This window comes from Caretta caretta, chromosome 26 (assembly GCF_965140235.1).
Source record: "Caretta caretta isolate rCarCar2 chromosome 26, rCarCar1.hap1, whole genome shotgun sequence".
Lineage (NCBI taxonomy): Eukaryota > Metazoa > Chordata > Testudines > Cheloniidae > Caretta > Caretta caretta.
The window spans coordinates 7,557,641-7,574,807 of NC_134231.1; the positions used below are offsets into that span (position 1 = coordinate 7,557,641).

General features: G+C 50.7%; 1 protein-coding gene across 1 annotated transcript; it reads right to left on the reverse strand.

Annotated features, from left to right (window-relative positions):
• Positions 1–6,196: 6,196 nt before the first annotated feature.
• NEFL (neurofilament light chain) lies at positions 6,197–12,968 on the reverse strand. The gene is made up of 4 exons (XM_048829106.2): positions 11,824–12,968; positions 9,588–9,712; positions 8,117–8,442; positions 6,197–6,772 (listed from the first exon to the last, which is right to left on the reverse strand). The coding sequence occupies exons 1-4, from the start codon at positions 12,883–12,885 to the stop codon at positions 6,600–6,602; spliced, it is 1,686 nt and encodes a 561-aa protein (XP_048685063.2). The 5' UTR covers positions 12,886–12,968; the 3' UTR covers positions 6,197–6,599.
• Positions 12,969–17,167: the final 4,199 nt, after the last annotated feature.

Consider the following 17,167-nt stretch of genomic DNA (forward strand, 5'->3'; position numbering starts at 1 on the left):
AGCACTGTTGTGGTCAGCATTGTACACACATGCAACAGTCAGTCCCTGCCCCAAAGAACTTATAATCAAAGCAGGCAGTCTTTCCTACCCACAATCTTTGCCCCCCTAGTGCCAGCGTCCACTGCTCTTGGGGCAGTCTCTCTAGAGAAGCCCCAGCTGTCTCCTAACTGATCTCTCTCTGGTCATCTCCAATTACTCAGTCCATCAATTTACCCTAAACTGAGTCAATCATTAAACTTCAGGACTTGCAGTCTTCCTTCATCTTCATATCAGTATCTCAAAGACAGGCTAGCTTGGGGCAGTGGCTGCTACCTCTTTACTATCCCAAGCCTTTCTACCGCCACATCTCATGCTGTCTCCTTGCTTTATAGCTGGGCTCATCTTCCTTATTGGTCCCATCTGTGGGTGCATGCCTCCATGACTGGCAGTTCTGGCAGCTGTGCTGTGGGGTGGCCAGCCTGGTTACCTGTAAGAAGGGAAGGCTCTCTCTCTTCTGTTTGTAAATCCCATTACAATCAGGCGAACAATAATATATACTAACAAAAACACTTTTATAGCCATATAACGGCATCCACACTAGCGGGTTACACCAAGTTAACTATATTGGTTTCTAAAATATTGTAGTTAGATTGGTACAAAACCAGCTTGTAGACTATAGGCAATAAGTAGATACAAAAAAACCAATGAGGGAAGCACAAAGAAACAATAATATACTAGTGAGCATGAAAAGCAAAGGTCACAACTACCTGCTGCCTATCCATTGTTGAAGTTTGTTTTGTATTATCACTCTTTTGAGCAAAAGGCAAAAAGTAATATTTCAGACTTTAATTATTTTCGAGCTGTAGATTTTTTATCTGTAAACTCTGATGTATAAAACATGTTAGTGAATTCAGGATATTTCCCAAAGTAAATGTTTCCATCTGATCTGTTTGAATAACCCACAGGAAACACAGCGCAAGGCGGAATAAGTAACAGAATAACATATATTTCTAAATATTTATAATACTGCATGTTTTAGATTAAATTAATATTTAATTTTGCTAGGGGGTTTTGTCTGCTGACATCTCATATCCAACACAGTTTGAAGAGAGAGAGTAAATTCAGCTCAGGCAAAACGGTTATTTCGTTTGCCTTATTTGTGCCAGTTACTTCTTAAAATCAGCATAATCACTGGAGGGATTAATTAATCTGGAACCCCAGAGAAGTTCATTAATCGATCCAAAAGCCCCCGTGAAAGGAATTTTAAAAATCTGAAGTTATGTGTGGCAGATACGTGTGTGTAAATTTAAGGACACACAAATAAAGACTACCACTAGACTACCAATGATCTCAGTGGGCTTAGGCTCAGGCAATAAATTACTAATGGATGATCAATGAGAGTCATAAAAGCACCACACTGCTCAAATAAAGGACAAGAAAAGGTGAGCAAAGCAAATATAGGTCAGGACTGAGATTCATGGGGAGGGCTCTTTGGAAGGAACCTTATGCCTACAACACCTGCTTGCAAAATGACTTGTTTTGGCCATTGCCATTAGGTCCTAAATTTTCCAGAACTAAAACCCAATTTAGAAGAAGAAAAATATGCTTCTTTTCTGGGAAGCTAGTAGCTGTATTTCACAGGATATACAAATGAGTCCCCATTCCCAGTGTATGTCCACACATTACACTCAACACCTGGGTTTAGCTTGTTTTTCATTTGTTTGTGGTTCCCCCCCCCCAACAATGCTAAAAATAATATTAAATAATAAATGAAAGCAGCAAATAATTAATGGTGAAATATTTAGCTAATGCAACATCCTGAAGCTTTTGAGCATTTTGTTCTACCTAATAGGAAAACAAAACCAAACCAACTTGATTAATAAGAAAAATCATTGGTTTGAATCCATTTCTGATCAGCTGTGACCTATAGATGTTTTGCTCACCTGAGATTCAGGCCCAGCCTTGGGGGGAGGGGCACAATAGATCTTGTAATGAAGACAGAGCCTTGGGATGGCAACTTCACTGACTACCCTAAAATGCTGGCCAGATTAAAGTGAGAGGAGGAAAAGTTTCCTTTCGTTTCCCCCTCTGCTGGTCTGGTTTACTGCATTGCGTCAAAAAGAGCTCCCAGGTTTATAAACATGAAACAAGTGTTTCTAGCAGAATAACTAGGCGCCCTGGGATCTGTTCGAGCTCCCACGCACAGCAAATACAGATTGTCCTGTTCCCTTTTACCAGCAGAGCAGAACTCCAGGAACCAAACAAGGCTGAGCAGTCCCTGAAACTGCAGTACATTTCCCTGTTTGTGTCTTGCACGTTTCCTAAAGAGCTGGCTTAAACCTTTCGACCTTTCTTCCAACTAGCTTGTAGCACGTTCAAAAGGGAGGGCTTGGGGATGAAGATAAATGGGATCTTCTACAAGAAAAGTTCAGTCAGAGGAAATCTTTGACGACAGGACTCTCGCCAGGCTTCTTTGATCTTTGTTTATTTGCAAATTTCAGGTAGAGTTGAAGTGGCAGAATAACTGCTTTAAACAAAGGTTTCAGAGGAACAGCCGTGTTAGTCTGTATTCGCAAAAAGAAAAGGAGTACTTGTGGCACCTTAGAGACTAACCAATTTATTTGAGCATGAGCTTTCGTGAGCTACAGCTCACTTCAATTGGTTAGTCTCTAAGGTGCCACAAGTACTCCTTTTCTTTTTGCTTTAAACAAAGCAACTCCTGGAGGCAAAAGAAATGCACAGGCCTGAACAGGACAGGGTGCTGATCCCAGAAAAAAAACATGAATAGAGGGACAAGGCAGGTGAGGGAACATCTTTTATTGGACCAACTGCTGTTGGTGAGCAAAGCACAGACAGTGGTCACTTCAGATGATAGGCGAGACCTGGATCAACAGCTGATGCTCCTAGAGGATTTGACCTTGTGAGGAGCTGAGGAGCTAAAGTTCCCCCTGAAGTCAGTGAAAATTGTAGGTACTCAGCATTCTGCTGGATCAAGCCCCCAGGTGGGAGGCAAGTTCATTAATTTTGTAGTTTTGTTTTAATGTCCTGGGGCCTGATCCTGAGGTGGGCAGGAGTTCTGCCTGTAGGATTAGGGTGACCAAATGTCTCAATTTTATAGGGACAGTCCTGATATTTGGGGCTTTTTCTTATATAGGCTTCTATTTCACACCCCCCCCCCCCCCGCCCTCTGTCCCGATTTTTCACACTTGCTGTCTGTTCACCCTATGTAGGATCAGACTGTGGTGCCCTACGAATGCGGTAATTATAGGCTTGTCTAAGAAAGGCACATAAATGAAATTTTCAAATATTCTATTTCACACTGATAACACACTGCTGTACTTAAATTCTGTGTTGGTGGCCAGGGAAACCACTTAGCAAAAGGCACGGGAAGTATCAGGTAGTCTGAATTTCTTCTGCCTTCTGATCAAATGGCAAATAGCAATGCTTGTGATTTCCTCATCCTTTTTTACCATAATTGCCATGCGTGGTTGGTTTTGCTTCACTGGAAATGGAGAGAAAATGTGTTTAAAACAGCAAGAATTTAACAGTGTAAATTTTTGATCGTGGTTAGCAGAATTGGCCAAGTTTGGAAAGAAACTCTCCCATCAAGAAAGATGTTGAAAAAGAAAAGCATTCCGAGTAGTCTAGCTTTACAAGCATTACCGAATGTAAGTAGAATTAGAAAAAACGAGCTTTGACAGTGCCGTTAGGATTCCTTGCCCAGAACCAGCAGTCACTCCAGTTATCATAGATTCCAAAGCCAGAAGGGATCATTGTGATCATTTAGTCTGACCTCCTGTACAGCACAGGCCATAGAGCTTGCCCAGAATAATTCCTACAGCAGATCTTGAAGAAAAACATCCAATCTTGATTTAAAAATGGTCCGTGATAGAGAATCCCCCAGGACTCTTGATAAATTGTTCCACTGTTTAATTGCTCTCACCCTTAAAAAATTACACCTTACTTTCGTTATCTCTATGCGAGGACAAGGTTGCGTTTCCTGAATACCTTCTTGCTAAACTCCCTTGTGGCTTGTCTACACATAAACCACTACAGAGGCACAGCGGCATGGCTGCAGCACTTCTGTGAAGACACTATCTACACCAACAGGAGAGGTTCTCCCATCTCCATAGGGAATCCACCTCCACAAGAGGCAGTAGCTAGGCTGACAGGAGAATTCTCCCATTGACCTAGGGCTGTCTACACTGGGTTGATTAAATTGTCGCTCAGGGATGTGGATTTTCACACCCCTGAGCGACATAGTTATATCACCTTAATTTCCTACTGTAGACCTGGCTTTAGTCTCTTTTCCACTGTTTCCTGGGAGTTTGGGGAGAGAGAAATCTTTTTAAAGGCTGGCACCACACAATCGCCTCTTCAGAGCTCTTTTCTCATCAACACATAGAGAGACGCCTTGGGAAAAAACACTTGAAAACTCTTTGAAGAATGAAATACACCCTCTATCTCTTGAATGGTTTAGTAGGCAGAGTGGGGGGAAATATTAACCAACTACTTAAAAGGTGTTATCTATGGCTCATTTCATCCCGTCTCTTAGGAGGGCTGTACATTAGAAAACTTGCTTTGGTTTAACTCTTAGATCAGTTTTAAATGGATTGAGCTAAACCTGTGCAAACCCTTGATGTAGACACATTTAAACTGGTGTAGAATCATAGAACATCAGGGTTGGAAGGGACCTCCGGAGGTCATCTAGTCCAACCCCCTGCTCAAAGCAGGACCAATCCCCAATGAAATCATCCCAGCCAGGGCTTTGCCAAGCTGGGTTGTAAAAACCTCTAAGGAAGGAGATTCCACCACCTCCCGAGGCAACCCATTCCAGTGCTTCACCACCCTCCTAGTGAAATAGTTTTTCCTAATACCCAACCTAAACCTCCCGCACTGCAACTTGAGACCATTGCTCCTCGTTCTGTCATCTGGTACCACAGAGAACAGTTTAGATCCATCCTCTTTAGAAGCCCCTGAAAGCAGCTATCAAATCCCCCCTCATCCTTTTCTTCTGCAGACTAAATAATCCCAGTTCCTTCAGCCTCTCCTCGTAAATCATGTGCTCCAGCCCCAGTGTAATCTTTGCTTAAATTGGTTTAGCTTCACTTGGTAATTTACCTAAGTGGGACTTAAGTGTTGCGTAAGTCTTGTGCTGGTCCTCTGCATAGGGGCAGAATTTCATCCTGTGTCCCTTTACACTCGCTCCCATGCTGCCTCATTTATAGTCACTGGAAATAAATATGCTCAGAACAAGATATGAGATACTTATCTTCTTTTGAGAGTTGCTGTCTTGGTTTGCCTCGCTCTTCCCTTTCTAGTTGCTCTCATTTTTTGTCTACTCTGTGATCCTATTTCGTGCAACTTTAGGCTGATCTTTGGAAGCTGAAAGTCATTGGCTGATTTGCAGTAGAAAGGAAGACTCCTGGGGGGAAGGTACGAAGATAACTTAGTGAAAGCTCTATGGGAAAGCAGGTCACATTCAAGTAGAAAGATATAAATGTTTGATGTCATTCCCCTTGAATGCAACACAGCTTTGATCATTTTTATTAAGGACCTGATCCAAAGCCCCCTGAAGTGAATTTCCATTGACTTCAGTGGGCTTTGGATCAGGTTGTAAAGCATAAAGGACCTGAGTGAATTCCAAATGACGCCCTCTGAGAACTGTGTTTGTGTTAGAATATACTAATATATATATTTTCCCCTTTCTGTCCACACTGGATTCTCTCACCACTGGAGTTGAACTAAACCTGTCCCTTATGCCAGTATGTGTGCAATGCAACTCCCAAGCTGCAATGTAAAACCTTTCCAGAAGTGTAGTGACTATGGCTTTAAATCATGCAACTGAGAGCATATACTCAGACTGCTGTGGCTGTATGGAATCACTATTTCTTCAGTGGGGCTCTGCATAGACCTGGTAGTCTGTCCATGTGCTACACTTTGCAGCTTGGAGGGGGCTTATAAATCGCTCCCCCTCCCCATTATTTCCTTCGCTACTTAGACTGTTCAATACAGATTATGTTCCAGACACGTGAAGAATTTGTGAACGATAACTCCGTGTTTACGTCCTCAAAAGCACCAGCTGAAAAGGAATATTTACCAGTATTACATGTCCACCTATATAGGACTGGAACATTAGTACTTTGTTCTAATGTGTATAATTTTATCAGTCATTTCCAGATGTATTTGGTAACATACGACACACACACTATGAGAAAACTGTGTATGCAGTTCTTTAACTTTATTGTCTAGCTTTATTGCACATACTTTATTGAAGCCTTCGTTACTTTACCACTCAAGGTTCCATAGCTATTTTGAATTTAGTTTAAACATATTTTGTCTCCCAAGGGACTTAATTTTATTTTAATTTTAAGGTTTTGAATCATCCAAATTGAACATAGCTCCTGAACTGTAAAGTAAGTAAACACCATGCATATTCTGGAAGCAAGCCAATGGGTACTCTGCAAGCATACTTACACTGTGCATAGAGAAAAAACACCATAGAACTTTAACTTTAAACCTAAATTGTCTCTGAATTAAATACATGGTGTGACATTTTTAGCTCAGTAAATTTATGGATTGTTTTGTGACCTGATTGGGAAACTGACACACAGTCTAAATCAATCCTTCTTTGTCTCTTTTTTCTCTTCCTTTCCTGCTGCCTCTTCCTTCTTCTCCCCATCTTCAGCTTCCTCAGCAGCCTCTTGGGATTCCTCTCCTTCTTCTGCTTCTTCCTCTTCTCCTCCTTCCTCCTCCTCACCCTCTTTGGCTTCCTCAGATTCCTCCTTGGCACCTTTAAAAATTGAGCAGCAATAAAGAATTCCACATCTTGCATGTAGTGGCTGCTGAGCCAGGGTCTTGATTCTGCTTTAATTGAAGTCAGTGATAAAACCTCTACTGACCTCAATGGGAGCATAAATGAACTTAGTTTGGGGACATCAAAAAACCGTACATTAACTTTAGGGTGTGTTTATTTAAGCTAGGGCTTTCAAGAGAAAAAGGGAGTTAGGCACTAAATCATATTGAATTTCAAAGGGATTTGGGTGTTTAACTTCTCTAGGCTCCTTTGAAAATCCTGGCCTTAAAAAAACTATAACCGATTGCCAACTCATTTTAAGCCCTGATCCAAAACCCACTGAAGTCAAAAGGAGTCTTTCCACTGACTTCAGTGAACTCTGGATGAGCACATTGGTGATCCACTAGAAAATGCACTATCTAGTTACAGATGAACTTTCATACTAAGTGGATCTCAGGTAACTGTTTAAATAAAACCAAATTTGCTTTCAGATGTATGTAGTTGAAATCCTCCCTCAAGGATTAATCATCACAGATCATTAAATAGCTGCCTGTTTAATTTTTTTCCCCACATTTAAGATTTTACCACCCATTGTTTATGCTGCCCCGAGAACGATTATAGCATCAAAAAGAGAATGAAGGTTCTCAGTGGAGCTCTAGTTCAAAGACACAGAATAACAAAACAAATTGCAACAGGAACTGGGAAAGAATGCTCCGGAGAATAATTATTTTTAAATGTTTCTTTTAAAACTTCCGAGTTTAGTAAAGAATGTAATGGGAAAAAAGTACTTTGGTGGAAGGAGGGCAGTGGAAAGAACTGGCAAGATCCCCAGCTGATGTAAATCAGCACAGCTTCACTGAACTCAATCCCATTCATTTATGCCAGCCAAGGATCTGGTTCAAGATGTTCTCTGGGAATTAATATTTAGTTCAAGATGTTCCTGTTCTTTTCAGGAATGTCTGCAAATGGTAAATTAAGTATTGTTTATTGGCTTGAGAATTTGCCAATAGCACTTTCTATTAACGTAGCCCAATGCTCTTCCTTTGAAAGTCAATTGCAAAGCTCCCATTGACTGCCAGGAGAGCAGGATCAGCCCCATAATGTATTGAACATTCAATATTTGTCTGATTTCATCCTTCATATTGTACTTAGGTTTTCCCACACATGCATCATGGGGTCAATCCAATAATTCCTTACTTATGTGAATAGCCCCATTTAAGCCAATGGGTCTATTCACTTGAGTTAGGAGTGTTTATATTAACAAAGATTTGCAGATTGAGGCCTCATATATGAGCATAGTTGAATTCAGGAATAGCATGCTTTGAAAGGAACCAAATGTACCTTCTTCCTCTTCTTCAGCTTCTTGTCCTCCCTCCTCTTCCTCAGCCTCCTCCTTCTCCTCCTCCTCACCTTCTCCTTCTGAAGGGGGTGCTGCTTTGGCCACTTCCATTTTTGCTGCCTCAATAGTCTCCTCTACTTCTATCTGTTCTTCCTGAACGTGACTGGAGTAGTAAGCAGGGAAGGAACGGGCTGACATCAGATAGGAGCTGCTCTGTAAACCGCTGTAGGCAGACCTGCCAAAGACTGGGGCACTCTGAGTGTAGCCAGTGGTTATGCTTCCAACACCAGTGAAACTAAGCCGTGTCTCCTCACCTTCCAACAGTTTTCTAGAGGAGGAAAAAGAAACAATTATGTATTGTTTGTCCTGCAGTCGTGCCTAGAAGCCCCATTCATGGGCCAAGGCCACATTGTGCTGGAGGCTGTACAAACACAGAACAAAAAGATGGTCCCTGCCCCCAAAAAGATTATCGTCTTATACACTTTTAGTAACAAATACCATTATTCTACAATAACCAACTGTCTGGCAATTATACATTGATCCAAAAAGACAGGATGGCACTTTATCAAAATGAGTTACCCAAGGTAGAAATTAGACATCAATGTGCATCGCTGGATGTAAAGATCCCTTTGAAAGGGAACTAATGAAAAACAGCACGAAAATAACATCACTACGACAACAGTGGAAGATAGCTGTATTCTGTTACACTGTAGGACTGCAGAGTAGGGACACCCAACCATTTGACCTCCTCCTTTGTTCCAGGGAGTCCCAGTTTAATAAATATACCAAGCAGTTTTATACTGAAAAAATAGTCCCCTGCCTCTACACTCAGACGCAGGCAGGCAACATAATTTTAACTTGAGGTTTGCAGTTTCCATTAATGCCTTGGGTCAAGCATAAAACAGTGATGTAGCAGTAAGTTTGCTCCCAAACATTAGCTGAGATTTTAAAAGCACCTAAGTAACTTTGAGTGGGAGTTGTGCTCCGAACTCACTTAGGCACTGTTGATAACCCCAACCTTTGTATTTATTATTTTAATTAGGCTTTGCTGGTTCTAATAAATTTTTTTGTATTCAACAAATCTAAGCATGGAAGGTTTATTATATAGTGAAGATTTTGTCCTGAAGCAAACACTTCACCTTCAAATCATCTTTGGTTGGCTTTTTTTCTGTGAGTGGCTTAAGGAGCTAGTTAATAAAAACACTGAAGAATAAAATAGAATTCTATAGGAAACGTGCAGCAATGTTTTCTATAGTGACAAGAGAGTGCAGAAAATGACCTAACAGTTCCTATCTATTTCAGATACCTATTAGTCTATGAAAGGCTAACGTAGTCAGCAGCTATAATTCTTGCCAAATATTAGAGCTGATTATATAAAGGGCTTGAAGCTAGCGAGAGGCATGAAAAATAAAATGGAATTTCTCCAGCTGCAAGAGAAAATTTCTGATTCACTTAACGCTTTCTCCATCATACCTGTATGCTGCAATTTCAATATCCAGAGCCATTTTCACATTGAGAAGATCTTGATATTCTTTCAAATAACGGGCCATCTCACTCTTTGTGGTTCTCAGTTCATTTTCTAATTTATTAATGGTGTCCTGTTGGGAATAAGAATATTCAGAAATATAAAATCTTTCGTTCCTCTTATGTACTGCAGTGACGGCTTGGAAAATAATGCTACAATCCAATTAAATGCAATCCTGTTGCAGCAAGGGAATGTATTGCATGGACCCAAGTCTGGCTTCAAATAGAAGGTTGAAACTCACATTAAGTGCCGCATCATCTGACAGGGTTTTTCCATGTCTAGCATATATGATTCCATTTCATTTAATATTTTTAAGATCCAAAGTGGTTTTGATTTTCCCTGTTTCTCACAAACAGTTGCCAAAATGTATTTTAGTCCCCACTCTTTTTTAAAGAAGCGGTGCTCATTTGAGGACAGAAAGCAAGTTATGTTGTAAAGCTACACCAGTTCAACAAATACTATTTTACGTGTTAGCCTAATGTCGTTTTTCTTTAATTCATGGAACTTCCTGCCAATAAACACAATGGACCAGATCCTTAGATGGTATCTACTGGCATAGTTCCTCAGTGGAGCTACATCGATTTGCACCAGCTAAAGATCTGGCCCATTACATTTTGTGCCCACTACCTGCATTTGAAGATATGTTTATCTACTCCATTTCCATCAAAGAAGTGAGGGATTCTTTGCTGCTTCAAACTAGTTAGTTCCTAATATGGTGGTTACTAAAGGAGAGAATGACCCTCTTGAATCACAGTTTGTTTTAATGATATAATCCTGTACTTCTTACCACGGCAAAACTTCCAAATGCCTTTAATCATAGAATCACAGAAGTGTAGGATTGGAAGGGACCGCAGTAGGTCATCTAATCCAGTCCCCTGCACTCAGGACAGAACTATATAATAACTAGACTATTCCTGACAGGTGCTGATGAAGAGTTTTGCCTGAGTAAGGGCCACAAGATTTTACATACAGTAATAAGTGATTCAAGGACTAAATTATTCCTGAAATTTTTGTATTTTTTAAATACATACTCCCTTCATTTTTTCTTAATCTTTTATTCTTTACTCCTTTTGCATTTTCTAGCATTATCTTCTTAATTAATTACATTATTTTTTCATTAAAGGATCAATTAAATCCTTTAAAAATGTATCCATGTAATTAATATAATCGAGCATGCATTAGAACTAATGCCACCCATTCCGATTTTATTCATTAATGACAATATACAATTCATAAATATCTCAACCCAATGAATTTTAATCCTGCTAATAGAACTGTATGCCAACATTTATCAAAGTGATCATAACTATGAGTGTTTTTAATTGTAGTCATGTAATTAGCACTGTGTTAAACACCTTTGTAAGTAATGCAGCTCATTTAACTGCACTCTGTTATAAGCATTGCAAAACATTCATCATAACTAATGACACCTTTTTAGATGCGACTCCTATTGCTGAGTTCTGCTTATTTAACCGGAATTGGCTTTTAACTTAACTCTTTAAAAACTATTCCTGTAATTAATATACATCCTGCTTAATGCAAACCTTTTTTGTTACTTTCTCCTATAGCTGAGGATACAAGCACCACGGACATTTTGCTTTTAATTGCAAAGAAGCACAGTCTATGTTCCGGGGGTCCCTGCAGGGGGAGAGCTCTGAGTTGCCCAGAACACTGCAGGGTTCAATTCCCTGAGTAGGGCCTGACCCAAAGCTTGCAGAAGACAATTAGTGTATTCCCACTGACTTCAATGGGCTTTGGATCCGGGTGTAGATGATGGGGATTTCTGCACCGTGCCTGGACAGATGCTGGGGTTACTGCCTTCATTACTTACCTAGGTGCTGGACAGCTCCCTGGGCGGGCGCGAGGGACACCCCACGGCGCCGGGCAGCTCCCTGGGCGGGCGCGGGGGACACCCCACGGCGCCGGGCAGCTCCCTGGGCGGGCGCGGGGGACACCCCACGGCGCCGGGCAGCTCCCTGGGCGGGCGCGGGGGATGGTGCCTGAAGTTACCCGTCTGGGCGCTGCGGGTGCTGGACAGCTCCTGCTGGGGATGCTGCCCGGTGCGCTCCCCCGCTGCCCGCCCGAGCGACCGGCCCGGGCGCTCCAGGGGCCCCGGATCCCCGCCCGCCCACGTCCCGGGGGGAGGGATGCCGCGCGGGGCGGGGAGGGCGCGGGCTGGCTCACCTGCATGGCGGAGATGTCGTCGTTCTGCTTCTCCTCCAGCTCCTGCAGCTGCCGCTCCATCGCCTCGTTCATGCCGCGGGTGGCCTCGATCTCCAGCGTCTTGGCCTTGAGCAGGCGGCGGCTCTCGGAGATCTCGTCCTTGGCGGCCCGCACGGCGTCCGTGTTCTTGGCGGCGCTCTCGGTGAGCACGGTGAAGCGGCTGCGGAACCACTCCTCGGCGTTCTGCATGTTGCGGGCCGCCAGCTTCTCGTACTGCGCCCGGATGTCGCGCAGCGCGGCCGAGAGGTCCGGCTTGGCCGCCACGTCCATCTCCACCGAGAGGTGCGCGTACTGGATCTGCGCCTGCAGCTCGGCCAGCTCCTCCTCGTGCACCTTCTTGAGGAAGGCCAGCTCGTCCAGCAGGCTGTCGACGCGCTTCTCCAGCTCGGCCCGGGCCAGCGCCGCCTCGTCCGCCCCTTTGCGCGCCTCCAGCAGCCGGCCCTCGGCCTCCTCCCGGCTCAGGGTCTCCTCCTCGTAGCGCGCCTGCAGCCCGCGCAGCGTCTCCTCCAGGCTCTCCCGCTCGCCCTGCAGCGCCTGCTTCTCGCCGCCGGCCTCCTCGGCCGCCAGGCGCAGCTCGCGGATCTCCTGCTCGTAGAGGGCGCGGAAGCGGGAGGGCTCGGCGTGCTTCTGCCGCAGCACCAGCAGCTCGGCCTCCAGCACCTTGTTCTGCTGCTCCAGCTCGTGCACCCGCTCGATGAAGCAGGCGAAGCGGTCGTTCAGGTCCTGCAGCTGCGCCTTCTCCTGGCTGCGGAGCGACTTGAGGTCGCTGCTCATGGCCGCCACCTGGCTCAGGTCGAAGCTCTCCGCCGCGGGCAGCAGGCAGGCCGAGGCCGAGGAGGCGGCGTAGCTGCGGCGCACCGACACGGAGGAGGCCGGCGCCGAGAGGCTGGAGTAGGGGGAGCGGGACAAGCCATAGCCGCCGCCGCTGCTGCTGCTGCGCACCGCGGCCATGTGCAGCCGGGGGCTCTCGGCGTAGCGCCGCTTGTAGGCGGGGAAGAAGGGGTCGTAGCCGAAGGAGCTCATGGCGCCGGCCGCCGCAGGAGCAGGAGGAGGAGACGGGGCTGCTCTGCGCCCGGCCGCCCGCCCCTATTTATACCCGCGCAAGGGGGCGCTGAGGCGGCCGCCCCGGCGCCGCTGCCAGGAGCGGGGAGCGCGCTGCGCCACGGGGAGGGGCCGGGCTCCGCCTCGGGTCGCCTCCCGCCCTCGGAGTGACTCTCAGCCCGCTGCAGCCCGGCCCCCCGCGGCATCGTCCCTCGCCCCCCTCGTCCCCGTCCCCCCGCGGCATCGTCCCTCGCCCCCCTCGTCCCCCCACAGCATCTTCCATCGCCCCCCTCGTCCCCGTCCCCCCGCGGCATCTTCCATCGCCCCTTCGTCCCCGTCCCCCCGCGGCATCTTCCATCGCCCCTCTCGTCCCCGTCCCCCCACAGCATCTTCCATCGCCCCCATCGTCCCCGTCCCCCCACGGCATCGTCCATCGCCCCCCTCGTCCCCCCACAGCATCTTCTATTGTCCCCCTTGTCTCCGTCCCCCCACAGCATCGTCCATCGCCCCCCTCCTCCCCATCCCCCCACGGCATCTTCCCTCGCCCCCCTCGTCCCCGTCCCCCCACAGCATCTTCCATCGCCCCTCTCGTCCCCTTCCCCCCACAGCATCTTCTATTGTCCCCCTTGTCCCCATCCTCCCACAGCATCTTCCCTCGCCCCCCTCGTCCCCGTCCCCCCACAGCATCTTCCATCACCCCCCTCATCCCCGTCCCCCCGCTGCATCGTCCCTCGCCCCCCTCGTCCCCCCACAGCATCTTCCATCGCCCCCCTCGTCCCCGTCCCCCCGCGGCATCGTCCCTCGCCCCCCTCGTCCCCCCACAGCATCGTCCATCGCCCCCTTCCTCCCCGTCCCCCCACAGCATCTTCCATCGCCCCTCTCGTCCCCGTCCCCCCACAGCATCTTCCATCGCCCCCATCGTCCCCGTCCCCCCGCGGCATCGTCCATCGCCCCCCTCGTCCCCCCACAGCATCTTCTATTGTCCCCCTTGTCTCCGTCCCCCCACAGCATCGTCCATCGCCCCCCTCCTCCCCGTCCCCCCACAGCATCTTCCATCGCCCCCCTCGTCCCCGTCCCCCCGCGGCATCTTCCATCGCCCCTTCGTCCCCGTCCCCCCGCGGCATCTTCCATCGCCCCTCTCCTCCCCTTCCCCCCACAGCATCTTCCATCGCCCCCCTCGTCCCCTTCCCCCCACAGCATCTTCCATCGCCCCTCTCGTCCCCGTCCCCCCACAGCATCTTCCATCGCCCCCATCGTCCCCGTCCCCCCGCGGCATCGTCCATCGCCCCCCTCGTCCCCCCACAGCATCTTCTATTGTCCCCCTTGTCTCCGTCCCCCCACAGCATCGTCCATCGCCCCCCTCCTCCCCGTCCCCCCACGGCATCTTCCCTCGCCCCCCTCGTCCCCGTCCCCCCACAGCATCTTCCATCGCCCCTCTCGTCCCCTTCCCCCCACAGCATCTTCTATTGTCCCCCTTGTCCCCATCCTCCCACAGCATCTTCCCTCGCCCCCCTCGTCCCCGTCCCGCCACAGCATCGTCCATCGCCCCTCTCGTCCCCTTCCCCCCACAGCATCTTCTATTGTCCCCCTTGTCCCCATCCTCCCACAGCATCTTCCCTCGCCCCCCTCGTCCCCGTCCCCCCACAGCATCGTCCATCGCCCCCTTCCTCCCCGTCCCCCCACAGCATCTTCCATCGCCCCCCTCGTCCCCATCCCCCCGCGGCATCGTCCCTCGCCCCCCTCGTCCCCGTCCCCCCGCGGCATCGTCCCTCGCCCCCCTCGTCCCCCCACAGCATCTTCCATCGCCCCCCTCGTCCCCGTCCCCCCGCGGCATCTTCCATCGCCCCTTCGTCCCCGTCCCCCCGCGGCATCTTCCATCGCCCCTCTCGTCCCCGTCCCCCCACAGCATCTTCCATCGCCCCCATCGTCCCCGTCCCCCCACGGCATCGTCCATCGCCCCCCTCGTCCCCCCACAGCATCTTCTATTGTCCCCCTTGTCTCCGTCCCCCCACAGCATCGTCCATCGCCCCCCTCCTCCCCATCCCCCCACGGCATCTTCCCTCGCCCCCCTCGTCCCCGTCCCCCCACAGCATCTTCCATCGCCCCTCTCGTCCCCTTCCCCCCACAGCATCTTCTATTGTCCCCCTTGTCCCCATCCTCCCACAGCATCTTCCCTCGCCCCCCTCGTCCCCGTCCCCCCACAGCATCTTCCATCACCCCCCTCATCCCCGTCCCCCCGCTGCATCGTCCCTCGCCCCCCTCGTCCCCCCACAGCATCTTCCATCGCCCCCCTCGTCCCCGTCCCCCCGCGGCATCGTCCCTCGCCCCCCTCGTCCCCCCACAGCATCGTCCATCGCCCCCTTCCTCCCCGTCCCCCCACAGCATCTTCCATCGCCCCTCTCGTCCCCGTCCCCCCACAGCATCTTCCATCGCCCCCATCGTCCCCGTCCCCCCGCGGCATCGTCCATCGCCCCCCTCGTCCCCCCACAGCATCTTCTATTGTCCCCCTTGTCTCCGTCCCCCCACAGCATCGTCCATCGCCCCCCTCCTCCCCGTCCCCCCACAGCATCTTCCATCGCCCCCCTCGTCCCCGTCCCCCCGCGGCATCTTCCATCGCCCCTTCGTCCCCGTCCCCCCGCGGCATCTTCCATCGCCCCTCTCCTCCCCTTCCCCCCACAGCATCTTCCATCGCCCCCCTCGTCCCCTTCCCCCCACAGCATCTTCCATCGCCCCTCTCGTCCCCGTCCCCCCACAGCATCTTCCATCGCCCCCATCGTCCCCGTCCCCCCGCGGCATCGTCCATCGCCCCCCTCGTCCCCCCACAGCATCTTCTATTGTCCCCCTTGTCTCCGTCCCCCCACAGCATCGTCCATCGCCCCCCTCCTCCCCGTCCCCCCACGGCATCTTCCCTCGCCCCCCTCGTCCCCGTCCCCCCACAGCATCTTCCATCGCCCCTCTCGTCCCCTTCCCCCCACAGCATCTTCTATTGTCCCCCTTGTCCCCATCCTCCCACAGCATCTTCCCTCGCCCCCCTCGTCCCCGTCCCGCCACAGCATCGTCCATCGCCCCTCTCGTCCCCTTCCCCCCACAGCATCTTCTATTGTCCCCCTTGTCCCCATCCTCCCACAGCATCTTCCCTCGCCCCCCTCGTCCCCGTCCCCCCACAGCATCGTCCATCGCCCCCTTCCTCCCCGTCCCCCCACAGCATCTTCCATCGCCCCCCTCGTCCCCGTCCCCCCGCGGCATCGTCCCTCGCCCCCCTCGTCCCCGTCCCCCCGCGGCATCGTCCCTCGCCCCCCTCGTCCCCCCACAGCATCGTCCATCGCCCCCTTCCTCCCCGTCCCCCCACAGCATCTTCCATCGCCCCCCTCGTCCCCGTCCCCCCGCGGCATCTTCCATTGCCCCTCTCGTCCCCTTCCCCCCACAGCATCTTCCATCGCCCCTCTCGTCCCCGTCCCCCCACAGCATCTTCCATCGCCCCCCTCGTCCCCGCCCCCCCACAGCATCTTCCATCGCCCCTCTCGTCCCCGTCCCCCCGCGGCATCGTCCATCGCCCCCCTCGTCCCCCCACAGTATCGTCCATCGCCCCCTTCCTCCCCGTCCCGCCCACAGCATCTTCCATCGCCCCCCTCGTCCCCGTCCCCCCAAAGCATCTTCCATCGCCCCTCTCGTCCCCGTCCCCCCGCGGCATCGTCCCTCGCCCCCCTCGTCCCCCCACAGCATCTTCCATCCTCCCCCCTCGTCCCCGTCCCCCCACAGCATCTTCCATTGCCCCCCTCGTCCCCGTCCCCCCACAGCATCGTCCCTCGCCCCCCTCGTCCCCCCACAGCATCTTCCATCGCCCCCCTCGTCCCCGTCCCCCCACAGCATCGTCCCTCGCCCCCCTCGTCCCCGTCCCCCCACAGCATCTTCCATCGCCCCTCTCGTCCCCGTCCCCCCGCGGCATCGTCCCTCGGCCCCTCGTCCCCCCACAGCATCTTCTATTGTCCCCCTTGTCTCCGTCCCCCCACAGCATCTTCCATCGCCCCCCTCGTCCCCGTCCCCCCACAGCATCTTCCATCGCCCCCCTCGTCCCCGTCCCCCCACAGCATCTTCCATCGCCCCTCTCGTCCCCGTCCCCCCGCGGCATCGTCCCTTGCCCCCCTCGTCCCCGTCCCCCCGCGGCATCGTCCCTCGCCCCCCTCGTCCCCCCACAGCATCGTCCATCGCCCCCTTCCTCCCCGTCCCCCCACAGCATCTTCCATCGCCCCCCTCGTCCCCGTCC

Excerpts from the sequence above, each read along its gene's own strand:
- NEFL (XM_048829106.2), bottom strand. The coding sequence starts at position 12,885 with ATGAGCTCCTTCGGCTACGACCCCTTCTTCCCCGCCTACAAGCGGCGC. Across the intron at positions 9,713-11,823 it reads ACGACATCTCCGCCATGCAG|GACACCATTAATAAATTAGA; the intron begins GTGAGCCAGCCC and ends TATTCCCAACAG. Across the intron at positions 6,773-8,116 it reads AGCTGAAGAAGAGGAAGAAG|GTGCCAAGGAGGAATCTGAG; the intron begins GTACATTTGGTT and ends CAATTTTTAAAG.